The sequence below is a fragment of the Malania oleifera genome, chromosome 9 (assembly GCF_029873635.1).
Source record: "Malania oleifera isolate guangnan ecotype guangnan chromosome 9, ASM2987363v1, whole genome shotgun sequence".
NCBI classification, from domain to species: domain Eukaryota; kingdom Viridiplantae; phylum Streptophyta; class Magnoliopsida; order Santalales; family Ximeniaceae; genus Malania; species Malania oleifera.
Genome location: NC_080425.1, coordinates 88173045 through 88198262, shown reverse-complemented (window position 1 = coordinate 88198262; position 25218 = coordinate 88173045). Strand labels below are relative to the sequence as shown.

At 36.9% G+C, this 25218-nt stretch overlaps 1 protein-coding gene across 2 annotated transcripts; it reads left to right on the top strand.

The window, feature by feature from the left end:
• The first annotated feature begins 551 nt into the window (after positions 1–551).
• LOC131163611 (uncharacterized) lies at positions 552–21737 on the top strand. 2 transcript variants are annotated; one of them, XM_058120217.1, is made up of 11 exons: positions 552–949; positions 1604–1817; positions 1913–2095; positions 2202–2301; positions 2400–2430; positions 13001–13043; positions 13869–14021; positions 15411–17508; positions 17659–19069; positions 20255–20338; positions 21298–21737. In XM_058120217.1, exons 2-11 carry the CDS (start codon positions 1759–1761, stop codon positions 21360–21362), a joined length of 4227 nt encoding a protein of 1408 aa, XP_057976200.1. In that variant the 5' UTR covers positions 552–949; positions 1604–1758; the 3' UTR covers positions 21363–21737. The 2 variants fall into 2 exon arrangements, with proteins under 2 accessions (XP_057976200.1, XP_057976198.1); XM_058120215.1 differs by having other exon boundaries at positions 17656–19069.
• The last annotated feature ends 3481 nt before the right edge of the window (positions 21738–25218 follow it).

Genomic DNA, 25218 nt, shown 5'->3' with positions numbered 1-25218 from the left:
TTACACAACTAAATAAGTCATCGAATTTTCTCATTTTAACTTTTCGAATTAAAAAAATAATAACAAATGATCATAAATTAATACGATTGAAATGTTAAATAATATAAAAAAATTAGTACCCAATTTACACTTTCGATCTAAAAACTTAACCATAAATAAAATTCTATCTATGTACTACTGCCATTATGCTCATTCGAGGTTGGACAAGATCCCAATTCAAATGGTCTCTTATTTAGTTTTTTTCACCAAGGGTAAATGGGTAGGAGAAAAAGTTACATGGCTCTTACTATTGTCTTGTTTTCCATAGAAAAATGGTGACTTGCAGTTGACACCAAATCAAAACAACAATACAAAGTTTGTCCTTTGCTCCCAACCTTACATAGGAAGAAAGGGAAGAATATGGTAACTTACAATTGCAGGTTAAAGGGCACATGGGTATTATGGTAATTCCACTGAAGTCCTCCTAAGGGCATTCTCGTCATTTCCAGAACGATCATTTCCACTGGGTCATTGTCTTTCGTTCCAGTTTTGATTTAAATCAAAAAATTTGTCTGAAGCACACACCACTCTCCGCCCCCAACTCTCCCGTCTCTCTCTCTCTTGGAGGTACAGTAGAGAGAGAGAGTAGAGAGAGACAGTCGCAAGCAGGAGATAGAAAGGAAGAGGGAGTGTAGAGAGAGAGACAGAGAGAGAGAGAGTATCATTTGATGGAGGAGTAAAGCGAAGAGCACATTGTAGGGTTTTCGTAGAACAGGGGAAAATTTTTTTAAAGATAATCAAGAAAAGAGGGGAAAATCTCGAAAGCTATCATCTCAGAGGCGCTGAGAGACGCACACGGAGGAAGAAACGAATAAAAAAGAGTGGTAAGGGTGAAATGTTGGTCCCCAAATGACCCGATTTCGGACGATCCATTTCTGCAATCCAAGATCTCTCGCTTTCGCACCTCAAGGTACGTTTCCGTTCCTACGATCCCCCTCGCATTCGTCCCAATTTCGTGCCCGATAGTCCCTAGGGTTTTTGAATCACTCCGGTTTCGTGATTTGCCCATTTTCAGTACTTTTCGTCATTGCCCTTGAATACCTACTTCGGATTTTCCTGGGCTTAGTTTGATTTTAGTGTACTTGCTCGCTGCTACAGTTCGAAGTCTGTTCCTTTCTCTGGTTCTCTACTTCTCTATCCTGGGCTTTGTTTGATTTTGCATTTCAATTGATTTTGTATGCAATCAGATCTGAGAGAGTTTTGGTTTTTGAATCTAAGGCACGTGTGCTTATTTTGGTGGAGAAGTTTATTTCATGCTGGGGTTTAGAATTGAGATCTGGGGAGTAATTTTGATTGGCTTTAAAGTCGAACTTGGTGGGTTTAAAGTTCTGGTTACTAAACATATACTTGGTGCAATCGACTGTGTGGTTATACATATTAATGGAAATGTGAATTAATAAATTACAGATTCTGTTGTTTATTTTTGTATCAGCGACTGCTCTTTCTCATCTTTGCGTTCAGTATCCTTTGCAATTCATGTCCATGAGTAATCCTGTTTCATTGTTTTTATTTTTCCTGAAATAGTGGTGATTTGTTTATTTATTCATTTATTTTCTCTATGCAGAATCTGCATTGTGGCTTTGAAGTTTTGTTGGTTTATGTTTTGATGGTTTCTGGTCTTCCTTAAATCAAAGGATCTTGAATATTAAGTGCTGATAAGCACACCCAATTATATGAAAGAAGTCAGGGAAGTGATATTGTAAATATAATTCAACAAAAATGAAATCTGACACGCTTTTGGACTATGCTGTATTCCAACTGTCACCAAAGCGATCGCGGTGAGTGTATCATTTGATTTGTGTGTGTATAATTATTGTACTGCTCATTTTCCTTTATCCATTTTCTGTTATTCACAGCATTTCCTTCTTTTTAGGTGTGAATTGTTCGTTTCTAGTAATGGAAATACTGAGAAGCTTGCATCAGGACTAGTAAAGCCATTTGTGACTCATTTAAAGGTTGCAGAAGAACAGTTTGCACTGGCAGTGCAGTCAATTAAGCTTGAGGTAGAGAAGCGTAAAAATGCCGAAGTGTGGTTCACAAAAGGAACTCTTGAGAGGTCATGCACATTTCCTTGTGAAACATTATTAGAGATCACACATTGTTGTTTTTTCAATGAGGTGGTCATTGTTTAGTTTCTGATTCAGTTGGATGTTTGTTTTCAGATTTGTGCGGTTTGTCAGTACTCCAGAGGTTTTGGAATTAGTCAATACATATGATGCAGAGATGTCTCAGTTGGAAGCAGCCCGGAGAATCTATTCACAGGTAGTTTCTTCCTTGACAGTTACTGGTAGCATATACGATAGATGTTGGAAATTAAATTCCTTTTACCTTTACTGAATTTGGAAACTCTTTTATTTCAGGGGGCAGGAGATAAACTTTCCAGTGCGTTGGGTATGTTCTAATGCTCTCCATTTGGATTCAAGTGGTTAATTCTATCCTTTTATGTTGAATCAGGTTGAATGCCCCAAAGCCACATGTAGAAATAACTTCTAAGCCTCTTATGAGCACTTTGTTTGAGTAGGTGCCATAGCTATAAATTTGCTGCTTGCAGACAGTATACTCTTGTCAAAATTAATGCATAAAACTATATATTTGGATGAAGTAAATGAAAAAAAAACAAATTACTATCTTCCTTTAGAGAGGGCTGGGGATATCAATCCTAAAGTCCTAATTTGTGATTAATCATGGGCCATCTATTTTGACTAAAAGCCCATTTACAAGTCTAACATTGTTTTGGACATGTATGCACAAACATTCCTTGCTTTTGAAATGATAAATATTCAATTTATGATGCATTGATGCCTAAATCAGTCTTTGTTGCTGCTGTTATGACTAGTATATTGCTTTAAATAAAAAAAAATCCCTGTTGAAATTTTTAAGAGTTTCCAATCCTGTATCTTTCAAAGGAAGAAAGAAAGATATCTCTAACAAATTCCTAACACTTGATATGATAAAGAACATAATATAATTTTAAAAAATATACCATGAAATAGAAGCGTCACAAGTGTTCTTTCGGTTGTCAAGGATTTCGCAATTTTTTTTTCCTAGTTTGGAAATGAAAGTATGAGGAACAAGTTAAAAAAAGTTGGAAAATTAGAATTAACCTACACTTTGTCTTGATTCATGTGGTATTGGCTGATGCCAATCTTTTGCTGACTTCTGAGAATATTGATGATGCAGAACCAATGGGGAAGGGAGTGAAAAACAACTCTCAAATATTTTCTTTCTTCACACATCAAGTGGCCAACTATGTGTTGACCCTGGATTTAGAAATTACTAGTTATTTTTATTGTTTTGCTCTTGAATGGTGATTGAATGATGATGTTTAGCAATCAAATTGGAGAAACAAATTATAAATTGACTGTTAATGATGTGATGTGGTACAATATTTTGGAACCCCATGCCCATGCAATTACATATACTGCATTTGAGTGAAATGAGCTTGGTGATAGGATGAGGGAAAGTCAGCTATAGTTGTGTTTTAATGAGTCATGAAGAATTGTTTATAGTGTTAATTAGCAATATGGTTCAAGTTTAATCATGATTCAGTTAAATAGAATGCTTGTTGAATTAGTGGGAATTCTTTGGTTTAATGGTTGATGATGGATGGAGTGGGGTTGGAAAAAAAAATGTTTCATTTTTGTTTATGGAAATTCCCATTTCTGCTCTTTCAATTCTAACATTCAATTTTCCATTCCTTGGTTAGACTTTCTTTGGAACTGAACAATAAACTGATTGCAGGGCCATCAGTTTCTGTGTATCTCACCCTAGCACTCAATATCCCATCCTAGCATTCAAATCTCTAAGAAGCTTTGTAGTGGAATTGGTATTAAAAAATGCAGGGACATGTTTTTTCTTTAAAATAAATAATTATGTTAATTTTCTTTCTGTGGGGTAGTAAATCAATTAATTTTCTGGCGTTTTTATGCCATCTGTGAGTTTGCACGAGGCTAAGAACACAGCATGTGATCATTAGTTTGGAGTGGCTTCAATAATGTGAGGCAGCTGTATTATATGCTAGGGGTGAGACCTGTTGGCATGCCCTTTTGGTGGTTTGGCCTGACATGCTTGTTGGTGCACAACCTTGTGGAAGGTAAGTTGCTTTAGCAATATGTTGCAGCAGGGCATGTGTTGGGCATTCAATAACAAATGTATAAGATTGTCTTGAGAGTATCTAATCTGCCCGAAGTTGTTAGAGGATGGTATTCTGTTTGGTTTCTTCCATATGCACAACCCTGTTGACCCAAAGGCAACCTGTGAGGAAAAGGGGGGAAGTTGGTGTACCTAAAAATTAAATTTAAAGCTCAAAACTTAAATTGCACAATCTTGCAAAAGGAGTGCACGAGAGAGACTGGTTGACCCTCTCACTAGCTGTTAGAGTTCTAAATAGATGGTTGGAGTTATTGAAAAGTAAGGTTAGTCAATCTATCTCTTGTACCAGGCCACCCTAGCTCTTAGGTTGGATTGTTCGGTTGGCCCAGGGGAGGCCGTTGACCACCTAGCCTTTCTGCCATGGTTGGTCAACTAGCCTAGGGGTCCCGGTTGACCGCCCCAGATAGTGAGCCCAGATCAGTCTCCATTAATGTTTTTCCTTTCTTTTTCCTGGTTTGATCACTTTTGTGCCATTTGCAAGATTTTCTAGGTGATCTATACATATTACTACTCAGAAGTTACTAAGATAAAAACAAATGAAAATAATGAAATTTCTTGAAAATGTCTTCAAGATTTGTCCATTTCTCTACCTTGAGTTCTTTTAAAACCCTAATTAGCACAACTCAATTTCAAAGTAATCAGTTTGCATAAATTCGCTACAGTTTATTCCATATGCACAACCCTACTTGGCTGGGAACTAGCAAAGGAGGTATTAGTTCCAAAAACTCTCATTTAGTACTATCACAACCCTTTAAAGGTAGAATAAGTGTTGTTGAGTCATATATGTGTTTGATTCTATTTACGGCATGTTTTTAGCATTGCTATCCTAACACGGTACATAAAAGCAGTAGCAATTGTTCTTGGCCTCCTTTGAGGTTATGCACAATCATGGCCCTCATGTGTGACGTTGCATTGACTGTGATAGTTGCCATTTGGCATGATAGGCTTGTTGTAGGGGAGGCTATGAGGCATGACCTTGCTCCATCAGTGGTTATTGAAGGTTGTGGTAATGTTTTGGTAGAATCTAATTTGTGGGGAAATCTTAGTCGATGTCCCTAAATATAAAGCATAATGCATTTTAGTTTGCTATGTGCTCACTCTCCCTTTTATCTTTTCTTTTATTGCCAAATAATTAAATCATTATAATTTCTCCATCCTGTTCAATGCTGCATTCTAATTATTCTAAATTGGAGTATTAAGCTTACTTGCTATTGCAATACTTTAGGTTTCACATATAGGTGCATAGACACAAAAGCATAGGCTTCCTTTTCGCTTGCTTGAGATGCAAATCGCCCCCCTGCCTTAGGCTTGCTTTCGTTATGCAAACTTAGGTCATGGTAGGGTTTGGCAAGCGGAAGCCTTGGTGTCATGGGCCTAACACTTCACACCACATGGAGAGCCATGCTGCACTAGTTTTAGCTCACAAACTTAAGTAGTTAGCTGAAAGTAAGTTACGGTTTCACCACAAGATCAAATTCACAACCATCAAATACATTGAAGCGGAATCAATAAGCAATGTAAAAGTAAGCATGGGTCACACTTTATATTGGAAAGTAATGCAATTCATTGATCACACCTCTATAGGCAATATGTGTTTAGCGAGGGAGGCAGATAGGCTAAGCACATTTATAATAGCTAGTGAGTTTTACAACGATTGATGAATGCTCACCCCTCCTCAAAGAGCTTGCTATGTTCCATAACTAGTAAACATCATTGTGACCAGGAGTCATAGTCTTTATTTTCACTAAGGCATTATTGTGCTCAAAGATTAAAACCTACACTAGTACGTACATTGTGTTTACCCACCCTATTCGCACAAGATGAATGATCATATGCAAGCATTGTAAAATTGCCTTGAACAAGTAGGGTTTGTGACACTGGGCCATGCATTTATATCTTTTATGAGATGTTCACTCAATTCTTCTGTACCTACTGTATTAAATTTCTGCAACATTGTCAAACTTTATGCTTTCCACCACCTTTGGGAATTGAAATCATAATCAATCGTTGTTTTACAAAATTTCCAGAAATCACCTAAAAAATATTGAAAATATAAAAATTTCAATTATTTGTCCAAATTTTACCTGTAGAATGAAATTTCCTTGAAATTCTATTTTGAGATTCAAAAACCGAATTGAAATTTCTCTCTTAATTAATCTTTTTTTTTTTATTGAATATTGAAACTAAAGATTATTATAAGAAGGATATGAAATTATGAACGGCTTTCAGACTTGAAATTATATGAAAAATTGAACTTAGATATTAGCTACAATTGACTATTTATGTTTAAATTATCTGTTTTTGTATAATATTGATTATTAATATTTTTAAGACCTGTTCATGAATTTTATTTATATTAATTGAATATATTTAATATGACTATTATGTTAAATTTATTACACCTTGTACGCTACATACCTATCCTTGATGTATTCGGTTTATATTATTAACGTTCTAAATTTTGCATTATTATGCTAATTAATAGTTTTTGAAGTTTCGTACAAGAATTGCATACTTTATTGTCAATTTTGATTATTTTTTTAAAAAAATAAAATTACATTGACATTGTACTTCTTGAGCTAGTCAAAATCAAAATTTAAGACCTTGACTCTACCTGTGCTTGATGCATGTGCAAATCTACTTCAATTATGTGAAGTTCCTATTTTCAAAATTGAATATCAATTTCATTTTGGCACAATTTTGGGGGCATTAACTGTTATAAATTCTAGTGAATTTTGAAATCTTTTTATTGATTAGTTGGTGAAATATTGAATTCTTATCATATTGGCACATAATGTATGTGGGGACATCTTAGAAAATAGACCATGTATTCTAACCAACATTTTGAAAATATATTCATAAAAATATCACATTTGGTGCTAAGACTCATAATCCCACCTAGTGGGACTTAAGGCTTGTTGTTGTTGCTGCTGCTGCTGCTAAGTCATATTGACCGTTAATAAAGCGTCAATATCTTAGCAGCAGCTGTGGGTGGTCAAATTTTTTGACATACTGCTTAATCTTTTGTTTTGTTATTCTTTGGCCAATTGTTTTATGAAATAGTTAGTGTAAATGACATTCACTTTTCACGTATTAGCATTAAGAACATGAATTTTTTGATGCTATCATTGGGTATTAGAAACTCTACCTGTGATGCACTTAATGTGCTAATCTTTTCACATATAGCCGATCCTAAGCACGGGCTAAGGAGGAGGGTTGTGTTAGGCAGTTGACAACTAGCATAAAATTTGTCAGATCATTATGACATGAATCCTCACCAAATATTTGTTGGGGTGTCCTCTATGAGCGATGCGTTGCACTTGTACCACTCAGGTGTAGCGGAAAAGGGCGAGGGTGGGCTAGGTTGTCGCCCTGAAGCGATGTGCTGTGTTGGTGCCTAGGTTGGAATATAGGGACATTTATGGGTAAAAGCATTGAATTTGTGGACACACTGATTAGAAGAAAAATTAATATAATTTGCCTTTAAGAAACTTAGTGGGTGGCGGAGAAAGCTAAAGAAATTGGTAAATCAAAATTTAGACTTTGATACACTGGAAAAGAAAAATATAAGAATGGAGTAAGAATTATTGTAGACCAAAACTTCAAAGATAGCATTATAGATGTAAATAGAGTAGGGGATAAAATTATAAAAATCAAGATGGTCTTAGGCCAAAAGATAATAAATATCATTAGTGCTTATGCTCTTCAAGTAGGTTTAGTAGAAAATCTTAAGAGACAATTTTAAGAAGATGTGGATAGTATTATACAAGGCATATCAGGGACAGAGAAAATATTCATAGGAGGAGATCTAAATGGGCACATTGGAAGAGATAATAAAGGTTATGAAAGGATACGTAAAGGATATGGATATGGAGATAAATGAGGCTGGGGAGATGATATTAGACTTTGCTATGTCATATGATTTTATTACAATGAATACTTGTTTTAAGAAGAGAGAAGAACACTTAATAACCTATAAAAATGGACAAAATTAAAGTTTATTCCAAGTGAAAGCTCAAGCACACAACATAGAGTTTTAGTATTAGATATATGCATTAAAAAATGGAAGAGAGGATAAAATAAATCCGTGTAAGAGAATTAGGTGGTGGAACCTAAAGGGAGGAAATGTAATAAAATTTAAAGATAAAATAATCGAAGATAGTGATTGGACTATAGATGATAGGATAAATACAAATACTCTTTATAGTAGGATGGTTAGCTCTATTAAAAAGTTAGCAAAAGAGATTTTAGGTGAATCAAGGGGAAATTTTTGAGTAGCAAAGAAAGTTGGTGCTAAGATAAAGATGTCCAGAAAGCGTAAAGACAAAAAGAATGTGGTATAAACATAAATCATATAATAATTTATATGATAGATTAGATACAAGAGAAGGGGAAGGAGATGTATTTAAACTTGCTAGAGCTAGAGAAAGAAAGAGTAAGGACGTAGGTAATGTAAAATGTATAAAAAGTGAGGATGATATTGTCTTGGTTAAGGAAGAAGAGATAAAAGAAAGATGGCGAAGTTACTTTAGTAAGCCGTTTAATGAAAACCAAATAGAAGATTTAAACTTAGAGTTGACAAATGAGGAAAAAACTAAAAGTATGAGATTTATTCGCAAAATTAGAGTTAATGAAGTTAAGTTTGCACTAAAAAAGATGAAAAATGGAAAAACTATAGGACTAGATAACATCCCAATTGATGTTTGGAAATGCTTAGGTGATAATGGAATTATATGGTTAATTTATTTATTTTACAAAATTATAAAAATTAAGAAAATGACAGATGAATGGAGGAAAAACATTTTAATACATATATACAAAAATGAAGGGGATATTTAAAATTGTAATAACTATTGTGGAATTAAACTTATGAGTCATACAATAAAATTTTGAGAAAGGGTAGTTAAACAAAGATTAAGGCTAGAAACAAAGATCTCAAAAAATCAATTTGGTTTTGCATGGGAGATCTACTACATAAGCTATTTATTTGTTAAGAAGATTAATGGAAAAGTTTAGGGAAAAGAAGAGGAACTTGCATACGTTATTTATTGACTTAGAGAAAGTATATGATAGGGTACTTAGGGAAGTTCTATGGTGGCTTTTAGAAAAATAGGGTGTATGTAGTATGTATACTGATGTCATTAAGGATATGTATGATGTAGTAATGACTAGTGTAAGGAGTATAGATGGAGAGATTAGAGAATTTTGAATCACTATAGGTGTGCTTCAAGGATTTGCTTTGAACCCTTATATAATTGCTTTAGTGATGGATCAATTGACTAAGAGTTCCCAAAATGAAGTTCTATGGTGTGTGTTGTTTGCCAATGATATTGTATTAATTGATGAAATTAGGGTCGAGGTAGAGGCTAAGTTAGAATTATGGAGAGAAGCTTTGGAATTTAGAGGCTTTAGGATAAGTAGAAATAAAACATAATATATGAAATGTAATTTCAATAATAGTAGGAGAAATATTGGAGACAAAGTTAAACTTGATGATGAAGAAATAAATAACACTGGTAGATTTCGATACCTTAAATTTATTATGCAAGCCGAAGGAGAAATTGAAGAGGATGTAATGCATAGAGTGACAGCAGGCTGGGTAAAATGGAGAAGTACTTCAAGTGTACTCTGTGATCGTAGAACATAGTAGTCAGATGCACGAGGCGAGCTGAGGCGCAAAGGGTCTTTGAAGCCGAGTTGTTTGCCTTCGTGAGGCGCACAATTATTAAAATGGTGTAAAATGTCTATTTGGGGTAATTGATATATGAACATATGAATATCTAGTAATATTAGAATTTAAAATGCCAAAACTTTCAATAACAAAATTAGAAATTTAATAAAATTGCCAAGACAAAGCCCAAAAGCATCAACAATTCAACATAGTTCAACATCAAAAGAAAGGAGTACAAATCAAAAAATAGTAGCTAAATTTCAATTTATAAACTTACGTTAATTAAACTAAGTATGACAAATTAAAAAATAGTAGCTAAATTTCAGTAAAAAGAATAAATATTATGTATTAGTTATAATTTATAAACTTACATTAATTAAACTAAATATTTAATTAGTAATTACATATAAATAATTACATATAAAGAAGAAGAAGAAGAAGAAAAAGAGTAGCTAAATTTCAATAAAAAGAATAAATATTATGTATTAGTTATAATTTATAAACTTACATTAATTAAACTAAATATTACAAATTAAAAAACAGTAGCTAAATTTCAGTAAAAAGAATAAATATTATGTATTAGTTATAATTTATAAGCTTACATTAATTAAACTAAATATTTAATATATAAGCTTGCATATAAAGAAGAAGAAGAAGAAGAAGAAAAAGAGAAGCAGCAGGCAGCAAGCAGGCAGCAGGAAGAAGAAGAAGAAGAAGAAGAAGAAGAGAAGCAGCAGACAGCAGGACGCAAGCAGCAGGATGCAAGCAGCAGAAGAAGCAGGACGCAAGAAGAAGAAGAAGACTTACGAAGGTTCGAAGGCAGGCAGATGAACTCGAGAGGGCTCCTGTTGGTTCGAAACGAAGTCGCGAAGGGTCGTGCTTCTTCAAAATGTTGAAGACAAACTCATGATCCTGGTTCGAAGCTCGAAGACGAAGTCGCAAAGGCTTTCGGCTGGTTTGAAGGCTTGCAGACGAGCTCACGCTGCTGGTTCAAAGGATCCTGTAGGCTCTTGCTGGTTCAAATGTGCAAGACGAACTCACGAAGGGCTTTGAAGGGCCGAAATGGGCTAGGGCTCTGTTCGTTTGAGCCGAATGAGGGCTACGGGTCTGGCTGAGGCTATTTCTCTCCTTTAAATGACTAAAAATTCACAAGGCACGACTCACTGTGCCTGTCGCCCCACTGTGCCTCGTCTCGCCTAGTGTCGCCTCTTGCAAGTCGCCTCACCCCACCTGGTTTGAGGCGCAAGCCTCTTCGCCTTATTGCACCTTGCGCCTAGGGGCATGCTTTACTATGTCGTAGAATACCCTCAAAATTAAAAGGGAAGTTTTATAGGACAGTATTAAGACTAACAATGCTGTATGGATCAGATTGTTGGGTGACGAAAATAGCAGAATATCGAAAAGTAAAAGTTGCCTAGATGAGAATGCTTAGCTGGATGAGTGGTATAACATTGGAAGATATATTAAGAAATGAACATATTTGTGGAAAGATAGGTGTAACACCTATAGAAGATAAAATAAGGGAGGGACGACTTAGATGGTTTGGGTACTTGTAACATAAGCCACATAGTACGCTAGTGAGGAAGAGTGAGTTAGTTACTATGAGGGGCAGTAGAAGGGGATAAGGGTAAACCTAAAATAATTTGGAATGAGATAGTAAGGATTTAATAGCCTTGAATTTTTCAAAAGATATGATTCATGATTGCATAAATTGGCAGAAATGATTCGTATAGCCAATCTCACTTAGTGGGACTTGAGACTTGGTTTTGTTGTTGTTGTTTATCCTTGGGTATTAGAAGACATATGTTCATAGAAAACGATCATGCTTTGGCTTGGAAGTCTGCAAGCTCATTTCTTTGTGCTTGTTCTGAGCATTTCACAAGCTTTAAACTAAAAGGATGGTGGGAGGGTTATGGAACAAGTTTCCTTCTCATTTTGTAGTATTTCGAAGGTCCTTAAAGGGCGTTTGGTAAAATTAAGTATTTAAGATTTTGTGGATTAGACCTGAAATTAACCAGTCATTGAATCAAAATAGTGAATTATTGTAACTGTTTAGTATCTAGTATGTGTTGTTTAGCTTCCTCAACTTTCAAGAGCATATCATTTGATAAATTAACAGACAATTACATAAATAAAAAATTAATTTAATGTAAATAATATTCTATTGTCATATATTTAACTAATAACTGTAAATAAAAAATAATATAATTTATTGCTAGTCAAAAATAACATTTATTATTTTAATTCTAAGCTTACTATGTTGAGTTTTTTGTAATTTTGATTTTTCATACGAGATAAAATTGGAAAAGAGACCTCTAAGTTTCCCACTTACTAAATTTAAAAAGAAAATTAAGAGCTACCACCAAACACTCTGATGTCTGTCTTCTGAGTGGCCATTGAAGTCAAACAAATGCCTCTTGAATCTGAATACCAAATTATTTTAACTGTTTGGTATCTAATATCTGAGTGTATAGTTTTGCAATTTTAACCCTAGGAATATATGTTTTCATTTGGGTGTTATGCTCTTCGTTTTTTCTTTTTGGTCAGTTTCATTTTTCATAGAGGGTAAAACTGAAAAAGAAAAAATGACCTCTGAAATTTTCCACCTGAATCAGACATGGGAATGTGTCTGATTTAGTCAGATCAATTTTAGGAAGATAAGAGTTGCCACCAAACTCTCTAATGTGTGACCTGTGGATCAGTTTAAACATAACCTCTATCGAGGCCATTCAGATTAAACAAACGTCCCCTTAATATGCTTAGTGATGGTAACATGTGCTGGAGATGCTGTCTTAGTAGATATGATTTATTGAGAGGGATAGCAGGTGTGCTATTTTAAAAATTCATTGGGTCAATGTTTAATTGGTCAGCTGTTTGCTGATGAATGCTTTTGCTGGTTTCTAAAGAGCTGCTTTCCAACTTCTTATGACATCTCACCATCTTGGACTCATTCATGAAAATGTCGTCAATGCCATTAATCTGCTTATTTAGAATATTTTTCTGAACCTTAATTTGCCTAATTATAAGATATACTGGTTATTTGCTTGAAATTGTTTTTTAAACCCTGGTAGGCTTGAATGAAGTATGAATTGTTACTAGTACAGTTGTCACAGTTGCTTACTCGTTAACTTGCTACAGGTGGGGATGGTACAGGAACCATAGCTGCAGCAGATGCAACAAAGTACTCTCTCTCTCTCTCTTTCGTGTGTGTGTGTGTGTGTGTGTGTTGTGTGCATTCATGCATGCATTCTGGGATGAGTGATTTTGCAACACTGGCCTGTTGGAAATGCATGAGTTACGAATATGATGAGGGTATCTTTTCTTGCCCCATTGCTAAAATATGCTGGGCATGAACTTGAATGTGTCTGTGGATGAGGGTACTACACCTATGGTTCTAGGGTGACCTAGGGCTTCTGTTGGTTGCCCATGGCCTATGTTTGAAAAATTATATTTTAAAATTTTATTATATTTCATAGCCTCTGTTTAATCTAGTGTGATAGCCCCTGTTATTTCTGCTCAGTGGCAAGCAGTCTATTGACTGGGTCTTAATAAAATCAGGCGGCCAATCTGTTTTGGATAATATAATTCTTTCATCGACAAATCAAAGAAGTGAGGAAAGGATGTGCCTTGTATATCTTTCTGGATAATCTACCACTATGTGCTATCCTGCAACACTAATAGTACACTCACATTTTCAAAATTTAGCAGTACATATTCTAATATTGTATATCAAAGACCATGGTTCCCAAGTTTTTTCCCATGCGCCTAAATCTCCTTTAAATTTACTAAAAATATATTTGCTGCATTCTGCAATCTGCATATAAATTGGAAAAGATGGTTGTATAAATTATAAGCCTATAACAGCTACCCATTCTGATGGTAACAGATTATTGTATCCCAATAGTCATAGGCCTTTGGTTAACATACCGCATGGTTAATGCCTGTTTATTTTTCTACGTCTAGATTGCTTTCTAATTGTTATTTGGTTATATTTTTAATCACACAGGAAGGAGCTGCTAAGGGCTATTGATGTACGGCTTCTTGCGGTTAAGCAGGATTTAACTGCAGCTTGTGCCCGTGCAGTTGCAGCTGGTTTTAATTCTGAATCAGTATCAGAGCTTCAACTCTTTGCAGATCAGTTTGGTGCTCATCGATTAAAGTAAGAGAGGTTTAGAAAATTTCAATTTTCCAAAAAAGCCTTCGTATCTTCTAACTGTCCCTACCCCTCTCCCTTCCCTCATCCTTCTTTTCTCCTTCGTGTTTCTGAAGCTGCTATAGGTAAGTTCACCTTTGCAGTGAGATTGCCCTCCTGCAAGAAAAAGTGGGATACAGGCTTGCTTTTCTGTAGCAGAGCCTCCCAGTGGAAGCTAAGCGAAGAACTCACCTGGGACTAGGGTTTTATGCTTCAGGTTGGTCCGAGTTAGGTTTTTCAATGGGTATATCTTGCAACTCTGTTTTGATAATCATTTGGTTGCAAGATAATTGAATATAGGCTTGCTATTTGTAGTTCAGCCTTCAAGTAGTTTCCCGAAATAGAACCGGGTGGGGATGGAATGAAACATAAAAATGGATAAAATTTTGTTTTACCCACCAAACAGATAGCAACTACGCACTGGGGCTAGGGTTTTAGGTTCCACACTGGACCCTACCTAACGAAACTTTGCCAGGGGTTTGGATGGATTAATCTCATCAGCGTGTTCTGATTCCCCTTCTGTTTTAGTTTGTTTTATAAATGAAATGCCAGGCTTTAAATGACCTTTTTTTGCAAGAAAAAAATGCCACTTTTTAACAAAGAAATGAGGAGAAAATAATACTGTTGTGTTTCTCTCCGAGTTACTTATTATTATTATTTTTTAAAGTCCGGGGCAAACCCAAAGGTTAAAAAAAAAAAGGGATAAAGTATGAAAACCAGATGGGAGCTTGAGAGAGAACCATTTCATTTCTACGAGGCGTTGCTGTCTATTGCTTGGTCGCGTGGTCAACCACACTGCCTTGAAATGTGCACTTTGCAGTCCTGTGTATATATATATATATATATATATATATATATATATGTTACCTTCCGCGCCGTTCGGACGAGGATGTTTTACCCAACGCCATATGAGGCCCATTAGGCTCGGCTCACCACAAGTGTTATGGGCTTCCAACGTTCACACTTCGCACCGATCATTCATGGGCCGCCCATCTAGTCCGACTGGAGCGCAATGACGCTTGCCACGCCACTGGGGCGGTGGGCCCCACCTTTCCCAACGTTTAAAATTTTTTTTATTAATTAATAAATGAATGAATATAAGTGAATAGACAGGTAGATGTGTAAATGGAGGTTTTTTTAACCTGTCAAGAGGTGGCAGGTATGGCAGTTCCAGAGGGGTTTTCTATGATCCATCTCTCTCCTTTCCATCCCTCCATCGCTTCTTCCCGTCCTATATTTTCCTCAAAACAAAATTTCTTCATTGTTCATTCTCCATTCTTCATCATCATCTTCTTCTTCCATTTGTTTATTTATTTGTTTTTTGATTTATATTTATTGATTTTACTGGTGCTGCAGCGAAGCTTGCGGCAAATTCTTGTCGCTGTGCCAGAGGCGGCCGGAGCTCAGCACCAACCAATGGAACCCCGCCGGTGCAGCCGCCGCCGACGACCGGGCCGTCCGCTCCTCCTATGGCTCCGACATGTCCATCGACGACCCAACTGATGACCCACTCGCCCCTCACCAATCCAAGGCACCTTTGTGTTTGCAGCAGCCCAGACCTTCTTCCTCTGCCACCCTCGCCTCACGGCGCTCTGTCGAGAAGGTTGAAGCCAGGGACGCTGACGCAGCAGAGACTAACAACGAGGAGCCCTCGTCGATTTTGCCATCGCAGACCAGCCAGCCTGCCCGGCGGCTCAGCGTGCAAGACAGGATAAACCTGTTCGAGAGCAAACAGAAGGAGAGTTCCGGAAGCGGCAGCAAGCCAAGTGTCGGAAAATCAGTTGAGCTTAGGAGATTGTCGTCTGAGGCTGGAGCAGGAGCAGGGGCAGGGGCAGGGGCAGGGGCGGGGGCGGCAGCAGCAGCGGCAGCTCCAGCTCCAGCGGCCGTGGAGAAGGCGGTTTTGAGGAGATGGAGTACGGCTAGTGACATGAGCCTTGATTTGGGTAGTGAGAAGAAGGATGGTGAAAGCCCTCTGTGCACGCCCTCTTCTTCTTCCTCTATTTCCCAGAGCAAGTCTGGTACCTTTTCTGGGGAAAAGGGTTTGAATGAAGCGGTAACTTCCTCAAAGGGTGAGGTCAGGACTGTGCTGAAAGATCAACCTGATTCTCACACTAGGGCTGGGGATTCTTCGGGCAGAGAAGGGGAGATTTTAACCAGAGCCTGGACAAGCTGGAAGGATCAGAACCAGTTTAAATCTTTTGGTGATAGAGCAGAGCAGAATCACGCAGCATCTCAAGAGAGAGTCAGGGCTGCTTTGGGTGGTCAAGAGCGTGCTGGATTCAAGGATCAGGAAGCTTCTGAGTTGCAGTTCAGAGGCCTTTCAAATCTGAAAAGTCAGGAAGCTGCTCAGCAAGTTCAACTTCCTGCATCTTTGGACAGAGCTGAGGGGGTCGAATTGAAGGATAATCATATCACTCTGTCACGTTTTAAGCTCTCTGCAAAGACGGCAGCAGATTCATCTGTGGCGTCAGAGGTTCATTCTCAGTCTCTTGGTGGGCAATCTGAAGGTGGTGCTGGACGAAATACCCGGGAGGCCTCTTTCTTCCGGTACAAAGGGGTAGATTCCTTTGCAGGGGAAGCTGGGGACGAAATGGGGAGGAAAGACTCAGCGTCTACGGAGAAACAACCTGGCAGTTTTGCAAGTAAAGTCGAGGATTCAGGGGTCCAGAAAATGAAATTGCAGAGACAAGGTTTTGGTCCTGAACAGACGAAGAAATCACAAGGTAGGAGGGATGATGACAATAGTGTTTCTGGAAACAGTAGGTCGGTTTTTCCTGCACAAACAGTTTCTGAGAATAAAGAAACTGTTGGATCAAAGTCAACAGCACTGGTGGAGCAAGTTCAGAGAGTAAGGCAGGCAAAGGGAAATCAGGAGCTCAATGATGAGCTGAAAATGAAGGCAAATGAGCTTGAAAAGCTTTTTGCGGAGCACAAGCTTAGGGTTCCTGGGGATCAGTCTATTTCTAATAGGAGAAACAAGCCTGCTGACATGCAGATGGAGCAGGTAACAACTTCTCAGTACAGAAAACCAGGAGCTGAGGTTGCTCCTTTGCATTTGCCTGACAAAAATGTAGCGGTCGAATCTACCAAAAGTATCAGCAGTGTGACAAAGTTTAATGCTGGTCCAGTAATGAAAACTGTAGATAACCAGGACTATGGGGATGCTCTAAAACAGAATTTCTCTGAGCTTTGTTTTTCGGATGATTCCAGAGGAAAATTCTACGATAGATATATGCAGAAAAGAAATGCAAAATTGAAGGAAGAATGGGGTTCTAAAAGGGCAGAGAAGGAAGCAAAGATGAAGGCCATGCAGGATAGCCTTGAGAGGAGTAAGGCTGAGATGAAGGCAAAGTTTTCAGGGTCTGCAGATAGACAGGATTCAGTTCTTAGTGCGCGTAAACGTGCTGAGAAACTTAGATCATTCAATTTTCGGTCAATGGTGAAGAAGGAGCAGGTAGTTCTTCTTTTAGGGATTCTATGTGCTAAAGTTATTTGGAAAAATAATTTGGATATTTATTTTGACAACTTTTTGAATCAAATTAAAATTACTGTCCTGGTTTTATCTTTCATGCTTGATGGTGAAGAACTCTCTTTTTGACAGCAGCAAATGGATTCTGTCCAGAGTGAAGAGGATGAAGATCTGTCTGATTTGCCAGAGCAGAAGCTTTGTGGACAAGATAGATTACCTAGTGAGACTTCTTTAGGGGATGGTGCTTCTAGAAGCACCCAAACCAAGAAGCTTATTCCCAATAAAAACCTTTCTTCATCCACCCCACGCACCTCAGCAGTATCAATTCCGCGGTCATCTGTCAAAGCTTCCAATTCTGTTCCTGGGAGGAGAAGAATGCAATCTGAAAATCCGCTAGCACAGTCAGTTCCCAACTTCGCTGATCTTAGAAAAGAAAACACTAAGCCTTCTTCTGGTGGTGGCAAAGCGGCAACTCGCTCCCAAGTGAGGAACTATTCCCGCAGCAGGAGCACCAGTGAAGAGATATCGGTTGCCAAGGAAGAGAAGCCGCGGAGGTCTCAGTCCTTAAAAAAAAGTTCTGCAAGTCCTGTGGAGTTTAAAGACTTGTCCTCTCTGAGCTCAGATAGTATTGTTTTGACTCCGTTGAAGTTTGATAAGGAACAGACTGAGCAGAGCCTTCATAACAGAGTTCCAAAGAGCACCGAGTCCAAGCCTTTCCTCAGGAAGGGTAATGGTATTGGTCCGGGTTCAGGTGCTGGTATTGCCAAATTGAGGGCTTCAACTGCATCTGAAGCTTTGAAAGATGAAGAACCTGAGGAGTTGCAGTTTGAGTCTGATGATCCCGTCGATGTAGCAAAAGATGAAGACCATGAGGGGTTTGAAACTATGGAGGCGGAAGATTCTGCAAACTTGGATAATGGAAAACCAAGATTGAGCGAGGAATATGACAAGTCCCTTATTTCTGGATCAGAAAACGGCGATGCTGTAAGGTCTCTTTCTCAAATCGACGCTTCTTCTGTTGCTGAATTGCCTGCTGCTCTACCTTCGACATTCCAAACTGCAGTAGGGTCTTTACAGGATTCTCCAGGTGAGAGCCCTGTGTCATGGAACTCACGCACACATCTTTCATTTTCTTATCCACATGAAACCTCGGACGTTGATGCATCTGTGGACTCTCCAATGGGAAGCCCTGCATCTTGGAATTCCCACCCTCTTACTCAAACAGAGGCTGAGGCTGCTCGAATGAGGAAGAAGTGGGGAAGTGCTCACAAACCTGTTATTGTTGCTAATTCTTCCCATACCCAGTCCCGCAAAGATGTGACCAAAGGGATTAAGCGGTTGCTGAAGTTCGGAAGAAAAAGCCGTGGCACAGAGACTTTGGTTGATTGGATCTCTGCTACAACTTCTGAAGGAGACGATGATACTGAAGATGGAAGAGATCCTGCTACTCGGTTATCAGAAGATCTAAGGAAGTCAAGAATGGGATTCTCACAAGGTCATCCTTCTGATGATGGCTTTAATGAAAGTGAGCTGTTCAATGAACATGGTGAGTGTATGATACAATGCTATGCTAGGAGGGTCCTGTTTCCTTGAAATGCCTTTGAGTTAGAACCTGCTTGGATCAAACTAGGTTTTGAAATCAGGATTTATTTGGAAATTTTTTTAGCAAAACTTCTGTTTATGGCCTTTTTTAAAAACAATTTTCCATAAATGCCTAACATCCTTTCCTTAAAAATCCCAATGAAAGACAAGTTCTACCAAGACTTATGATATTAATGCTTTATGGATGCATAGTCATGGATTTCTTCCCCCCAACTGTGAGAAAGAACAGTACTTGTATTTATATTTGGAAACCGAGCATTAGATTACAGCTCTAGTGTCAAGTGCTGATCCTTGAATCTAGTTTTTGGATCTGTAACCTGTATTTCTATGATAAAGAGGAGCATAAAGTGAAAGAGTTATGGCTTATCAATCAGATGCATTAAGAGGATTACTAGAGGTGCAGTCAAACACTGGCGGTTCACTAAATTGGTTCTAAATTAGGAGACCTGCTTAAAAGGCAATCAAGTGCAAACAAACACTCGAAGTCCTTCCTCTTTTGAAGAAAATAATGAATAAATAACACTGCTTAATGCTACTAAAATTTTCTGTTTTAGGGTGTTTCCTAGTGTTGATTCTTGAATTATTTTCTCAATGGCAATTCCAACATGTCATATGACTCCTGAAAATTTTCTGCAAGTTGATTTGAAAAATTTGCAGTGCCTTGTCTCCTTTATTCTTTTTTTTCTTTTTCTCCTCTTCTTAGAATTGTGTTATATGTTATATCTCCTTTTTTTTAAAAAAAAAAAAAAAAAAAGAACTCAAATGCAGGCACGATTGATTGCAATTTAGATTGTGAGCGCCTAGGTTTGAATTCTTTGGTTCATTTAACAATAATGATAAATTTAAGGATTTTTTTTACATATGGGAAATTATATAAAAGGCATGAGGAACCTTGTGTTAACCAGGGAACCCTAAGTTGGGTGTTGGGATTTTTTGTGTACTAAACCATAAATTTTCCTCTTTAAAGGCCCATTTTGGTTGACTAAATAAATAGTCATTGTGTTTACCTATAATTTTGTTGAAGATTGTTCATTTTATCTTTTTCTGGTTCTTTTTCCTTTATTTTTATGTTTTGATTTGAGGTTAAAAATGTACCTCCGTATATACGTTATGCTTATATTTTCTGCAGTTCAAGCCTTAAATAGCTCTATCCCAGCTCCTCCAGCAAACTTCAAACTGAGGGAGGATCATCTGTCTGGAAGCTCACTAAAAGGTGAATGTGGTATTCCTCCCTTGGTCCCTTGTTTGAGATATAGTAATAAATAAAAATAAATGCTGTTCCTAGACTAAAATACTTGCAGAGAGTTTCTTGTATGATGACTGAATTTATGCACTGTTTGGTTGATGAGACGTTGAGATAAGAGAAGTGATGAGAATCTCTCTTTAGATTTACAGAGTGAAGAGAAGATGAAACAAATGGCGAGAAGCGGGGAGGGAAAAGTGGCCACTCTCCCTACCCCCCATCAAAAAATATATAGGAGAGAAATGGAGGGAAATGACCCAAGAAAAAAAGGGAAGAAAGAAGCAATATGCTTTAGACAATTTTGGTAACTGGCCTTGTAGGTCATAATATTTTAGATGATGTCCAACTTTTATTTTCTTTTCATAGGTTTCCTCTTTTTTATTAACTTTTGAACCAAATTCTCCTCTCCTAAAGTTCTTCCCCTTTTTCTCTCTACGTTTCTCGGCCCAAACTATGAGTAAGACAACATTAACTATTAGAGTCTACTATGCACATCTACACAGCTGCCCAATGTTTTATAAATCTCTTGAAGGCTCTGCTTCTCTTTCCATGTGCTAATACTTCTTATGAGATTAGGCTATGAATTCAGTAGAGTGAATTGCAGATATTCTGGGTTGGCGCTTTGTCTCGCGCATTAGTGAAAATTATTAATCATTCAGCTTCTGCTTATGAGATTAGGCTATGAATTCAGTAGAGTGAATTGCAGATATTCTGGGTTGGCGCTTTGTCTCGCACATTAGTGAAAATTATTAATCATTCAGCCTCTGCTGGAAGACCACGGGCACTTATTACTATACAAGAAATTATTGTTTTTAACACTCCTAGAAAAATTAGTTTAAAAATCTGGGTGTTTTTTTTTTTTTTTTTTTTTTCTGATTTACTTTGTTGTGCGTTTTCTGACTTTGGCATTCGTTATCTGATATATACAGCCCCACGATCTTTCTTCTCTCTCTCATCTTTCCGAAGCAAGGGAAGCGACTCGAAGCCCAGATAACCATTTCCAAGATAAAAGCCAAGGCCTCTGGTGTTTGAGATCGTCGTCAATGATAGGGTGTAAAGGATGGTTTTATATATATATATAGCTAGCAAATGGTTGAGGTAGGCAGCAGACGGGCCATGTAAGTTCTAAAATGACATTATGCATATCTTCATGAATATGTCGCGGCCTCCTCATGATAGTTATTTCTTACGGTTGTGTTGAAATATGTTGTATATTGTATTGAGATAAAGTCGCCAATTGGCGTAATGTCATTATGAGTTTTGGTAGTCCAGGGCATTCTTTTTCGCTTCTTGATTTGATCTTAGCCTTGTGTGATGTATAATGGAAGTTGGGAACTCTTGTTAGAATCGGAAATACTGTTAGATTAAACAGAGTGATGTGATCATGTGGAGTACTACTATTATTTTTATTTTTGTATTTTAGAAATTTATCATCACCATTTTGATCTTTTGCCTCTGCTGCTGCCGCTGCTTTCATCCCTACCTTTTGTAGCTTTGGAATTCTGTGCATGGCTACATTGAGAGAGAGAGAGAGAGAGAGAGAGAGAGAGAGAGAGAGAGTTGCATTGCATCTGCTGATGCTGTGGATTATTAATAAATTTTCTTATAGGGGAGAATTTGTTGGTAGATTTTCTTTTTATGTTTTTTCAGTATCTGCTGCCTTTATGAGCTTAAAGACAAATTAGGCCACGAAATTCTATTGGCTGCTAAGTACCCGTGTTTGGGAACACAAATTTCTTATATTAGATTTAGACGTGTGGGTTTGAACAAAATATATTATGAACTCGTATTGAAAAAAATTCTCAATCTTTGCAAAATTAAATATAGATTGTGGACACAACATTGGATTCTGTTTGGGTGTGGACGAAATGGAATGATGGTTTTCAAATGAAAAGAGTTCGGAGAGACGAGGGGAGAAAATAGTTAAAAGAATATGATAGGGAGTTGTCTTATATTTAGTGAATACAAGGAAAATAAATTTAAAAAAAAATCTTGAAGAAAAATTCATAAAAAATAAAAAATTTGGGTTTGGGATGTTTTTAATTTTGATTAACCAAATTAATTGAATTATATAATAATAATAATAGTAATTAATAATTATATATAAATTATGTATAATCTCAAACTGCTTATCATTTGGATGTTAGGGTTCCAATTTTCGGCTTCCAGGTTTTACAGTTCACAGTCACACACCAAATCCAAACTTTGAGATTGAGACTGAGAGTTTGAATTGTCTTGCCCTCGGCCTATTGCCGCAGTCCAAGCCCTCGCTTGAGTCAATTTGCCCTTACTGTCCTCTTGCCTTTTCCTAGCCGCCTCGCCCTCGCTGTGGCCATCGACTCTTCTTGTTTCAAACATAAAGAATCATCCTATAGATCAAATTATAGGAGAAGAGTAACTACACGATCCTCACTTAAAAATATGATTAGTTATTTTACATTTTTATCCCAAAAAGAACCTAAAAATGTGAGTGAAGCAATTGAGGATGAATCATAGGTAATATCTATGTAAGAAGAACTAAATTAGTTTGAGAGAAATAAAATCTGGACATTAGTTCCCCATTTGACAAAGTTTGAATTCTTTGTGAGATGCATATGATAATAACATTCTTATAACTTCCATTCTAGTTACGAGAGCAAAGGTCTCATCGTAGTCTATTCCTTGTTCTTGGTTATATCTTTAAGCCACAAGTATAGTTTTATTTCTTACCACAATTCCATTTTCATACTATTAGTGACGATTTTCGTTAACCGTCACTAATAGTTTTATATTAGTAATAGTTTATGGAACCGTCAATAATAATGCAATTGTTGACCGAAAAAAAGTCAACTATATTAGTGATGGTTTAAGAGAACCATTAATAATAGCCTATTATTAGCAATGAATTTTCTCAACCGTCACTAATAGTGTTTCTTATTTAAAAAATATAAAAACAAGTTATTTAACTCACCGCAATAAATAAACTTATTAGTGACGGTTTCAAACCGTCACTAATAATAAAAAAAGTCGTCACTAATAGTATCAGTCACAGTTTAATCAGTATTAGCGACGGTTTTAAACTTGTCAGTATATCTATGGTTACTACTACTTATTAGTGACGGTTTATGCCATCACTAATAGACAATATAAGCACTCATTTTAACGCAACCACACTAGTTAGCTATTAAAGTGTTTTATCATGTGACTAGTGCAGTCTTTCCCATATGTTCATGTGTATGCATCTTCTACTAAAGATGAATAGTTTATATTCTTTTATAATTCACTCATCCTTTAAAAAACATTTTAGCGTGCATCAAATTATTATCATAATACATAGTTTTATTGGTGGTAGTTGGTTTGTGACAAAAACATTTATATTTTATGTATTGGGTGCTTAGAGCCCCATTTGTGACTTGTTTTGTATGTCCTTTTGTTCAAACTTGGGAACCATTGGCTTGTTTGAAGCAGGATGAGCCCGAGTAGACACCAAACCCTTGAGATCCTACACTCGAGCAAACAGTAGACCCTTATAATTCTACATCTGAGAAGTCCTTGGGATCTTACACCTGAGTAGACACCAAGACCTTTGAGATCCTACACTCAAGCAATCAGCAGACTTTCAGAATTCTACATCTGAGAAGTTCTCGGGATCTTACACCCGAGTAGACACCAAGACCATCGAGATCCTACACTTGAGCAATCAGTAGACCTCAACATTTTACATTTGAGTAGTCTTTAGGATCATACACCCGAGTTTGTTATCTGACTCTTAAGATTCTACACTTAAGTAGTCTTCGGGATCATACACCTGAGTTTTTGTTCAACAATCCGAAAGTTTGAAGGTGTTGTTGCAGCAAAAGCTCCCAAGTCCCATCATGTTGCTAAATCTAATTGGAAAGCTCAAACTCATATCTTGGTTGATCTTCTGCGTGACAGTTCTACAAAAGGGTTCATCTCCTGAAGGCTTTTCCATGAAATGCCTTGGATAGATGATGTACCATGAACAGTGATAATATTATATAGTATCCATAGAGATTGTACTTTGTCCACTTCTTTGCAATTTGGTTCAGTTAAATTCAGTTAATCGAAAATGCCGCTTGGTTGGGTAATAGCCGGTTAATAAGGCTAATTCGGTCGGTTCAGTTTGGAAAATTTTTAACTGAATTTTTTCAATTAATTCAATTAATTGACTAAATTTCCTAAACCGGCCAAATGCTCACCACTAACTCAGAGTATTACTTCAAAATGGGGTTGGCCTTAGAACAATAATTTTGGTGAAAACATAATGATGATGATAATGACGATGGATGGTAAAAAACTATTGGTTGAAAATGTTGGAATTGTGTTAGCAACCTGAAAAAGCAAAGTTTAAGAAAAGTTGCATCATACTTGTATTATCAGTCTTCGAGTAAAAGAAGTGAAAACAGTGAGTATGGAAAAGAAAGTTTGAGTTGCAAAATATGATTTGATCAAATGCATGGGTTTTATAAAAAGCTAGGGATTCATCATCGACCATTCATAATCGAAATATCATTGGAAAAAACACAATATTTTGGGTTTTTGAAAGCATTTATCAAAAAAAAAAAAAAAAAAACCTTTGATACTGGACTAATAAACAAATATGGTTCATTTGATGCAACTCTATTAGTTAAAACCATGATTTTTCTCGAATTATACGATTTTCGAAAGTTAAAACCCTTGCCATGCATAGGAATAAAAGGAAGAAGACACTTTATAGTTAAATCAAGCTAGAATTAGATTTGAGAAATCAAAATACAAAAATTCATACTATTGAGATTTACACACATGGTTACACATATACATATTATATATACACATATATCATATTATATATTTATATATATACACAC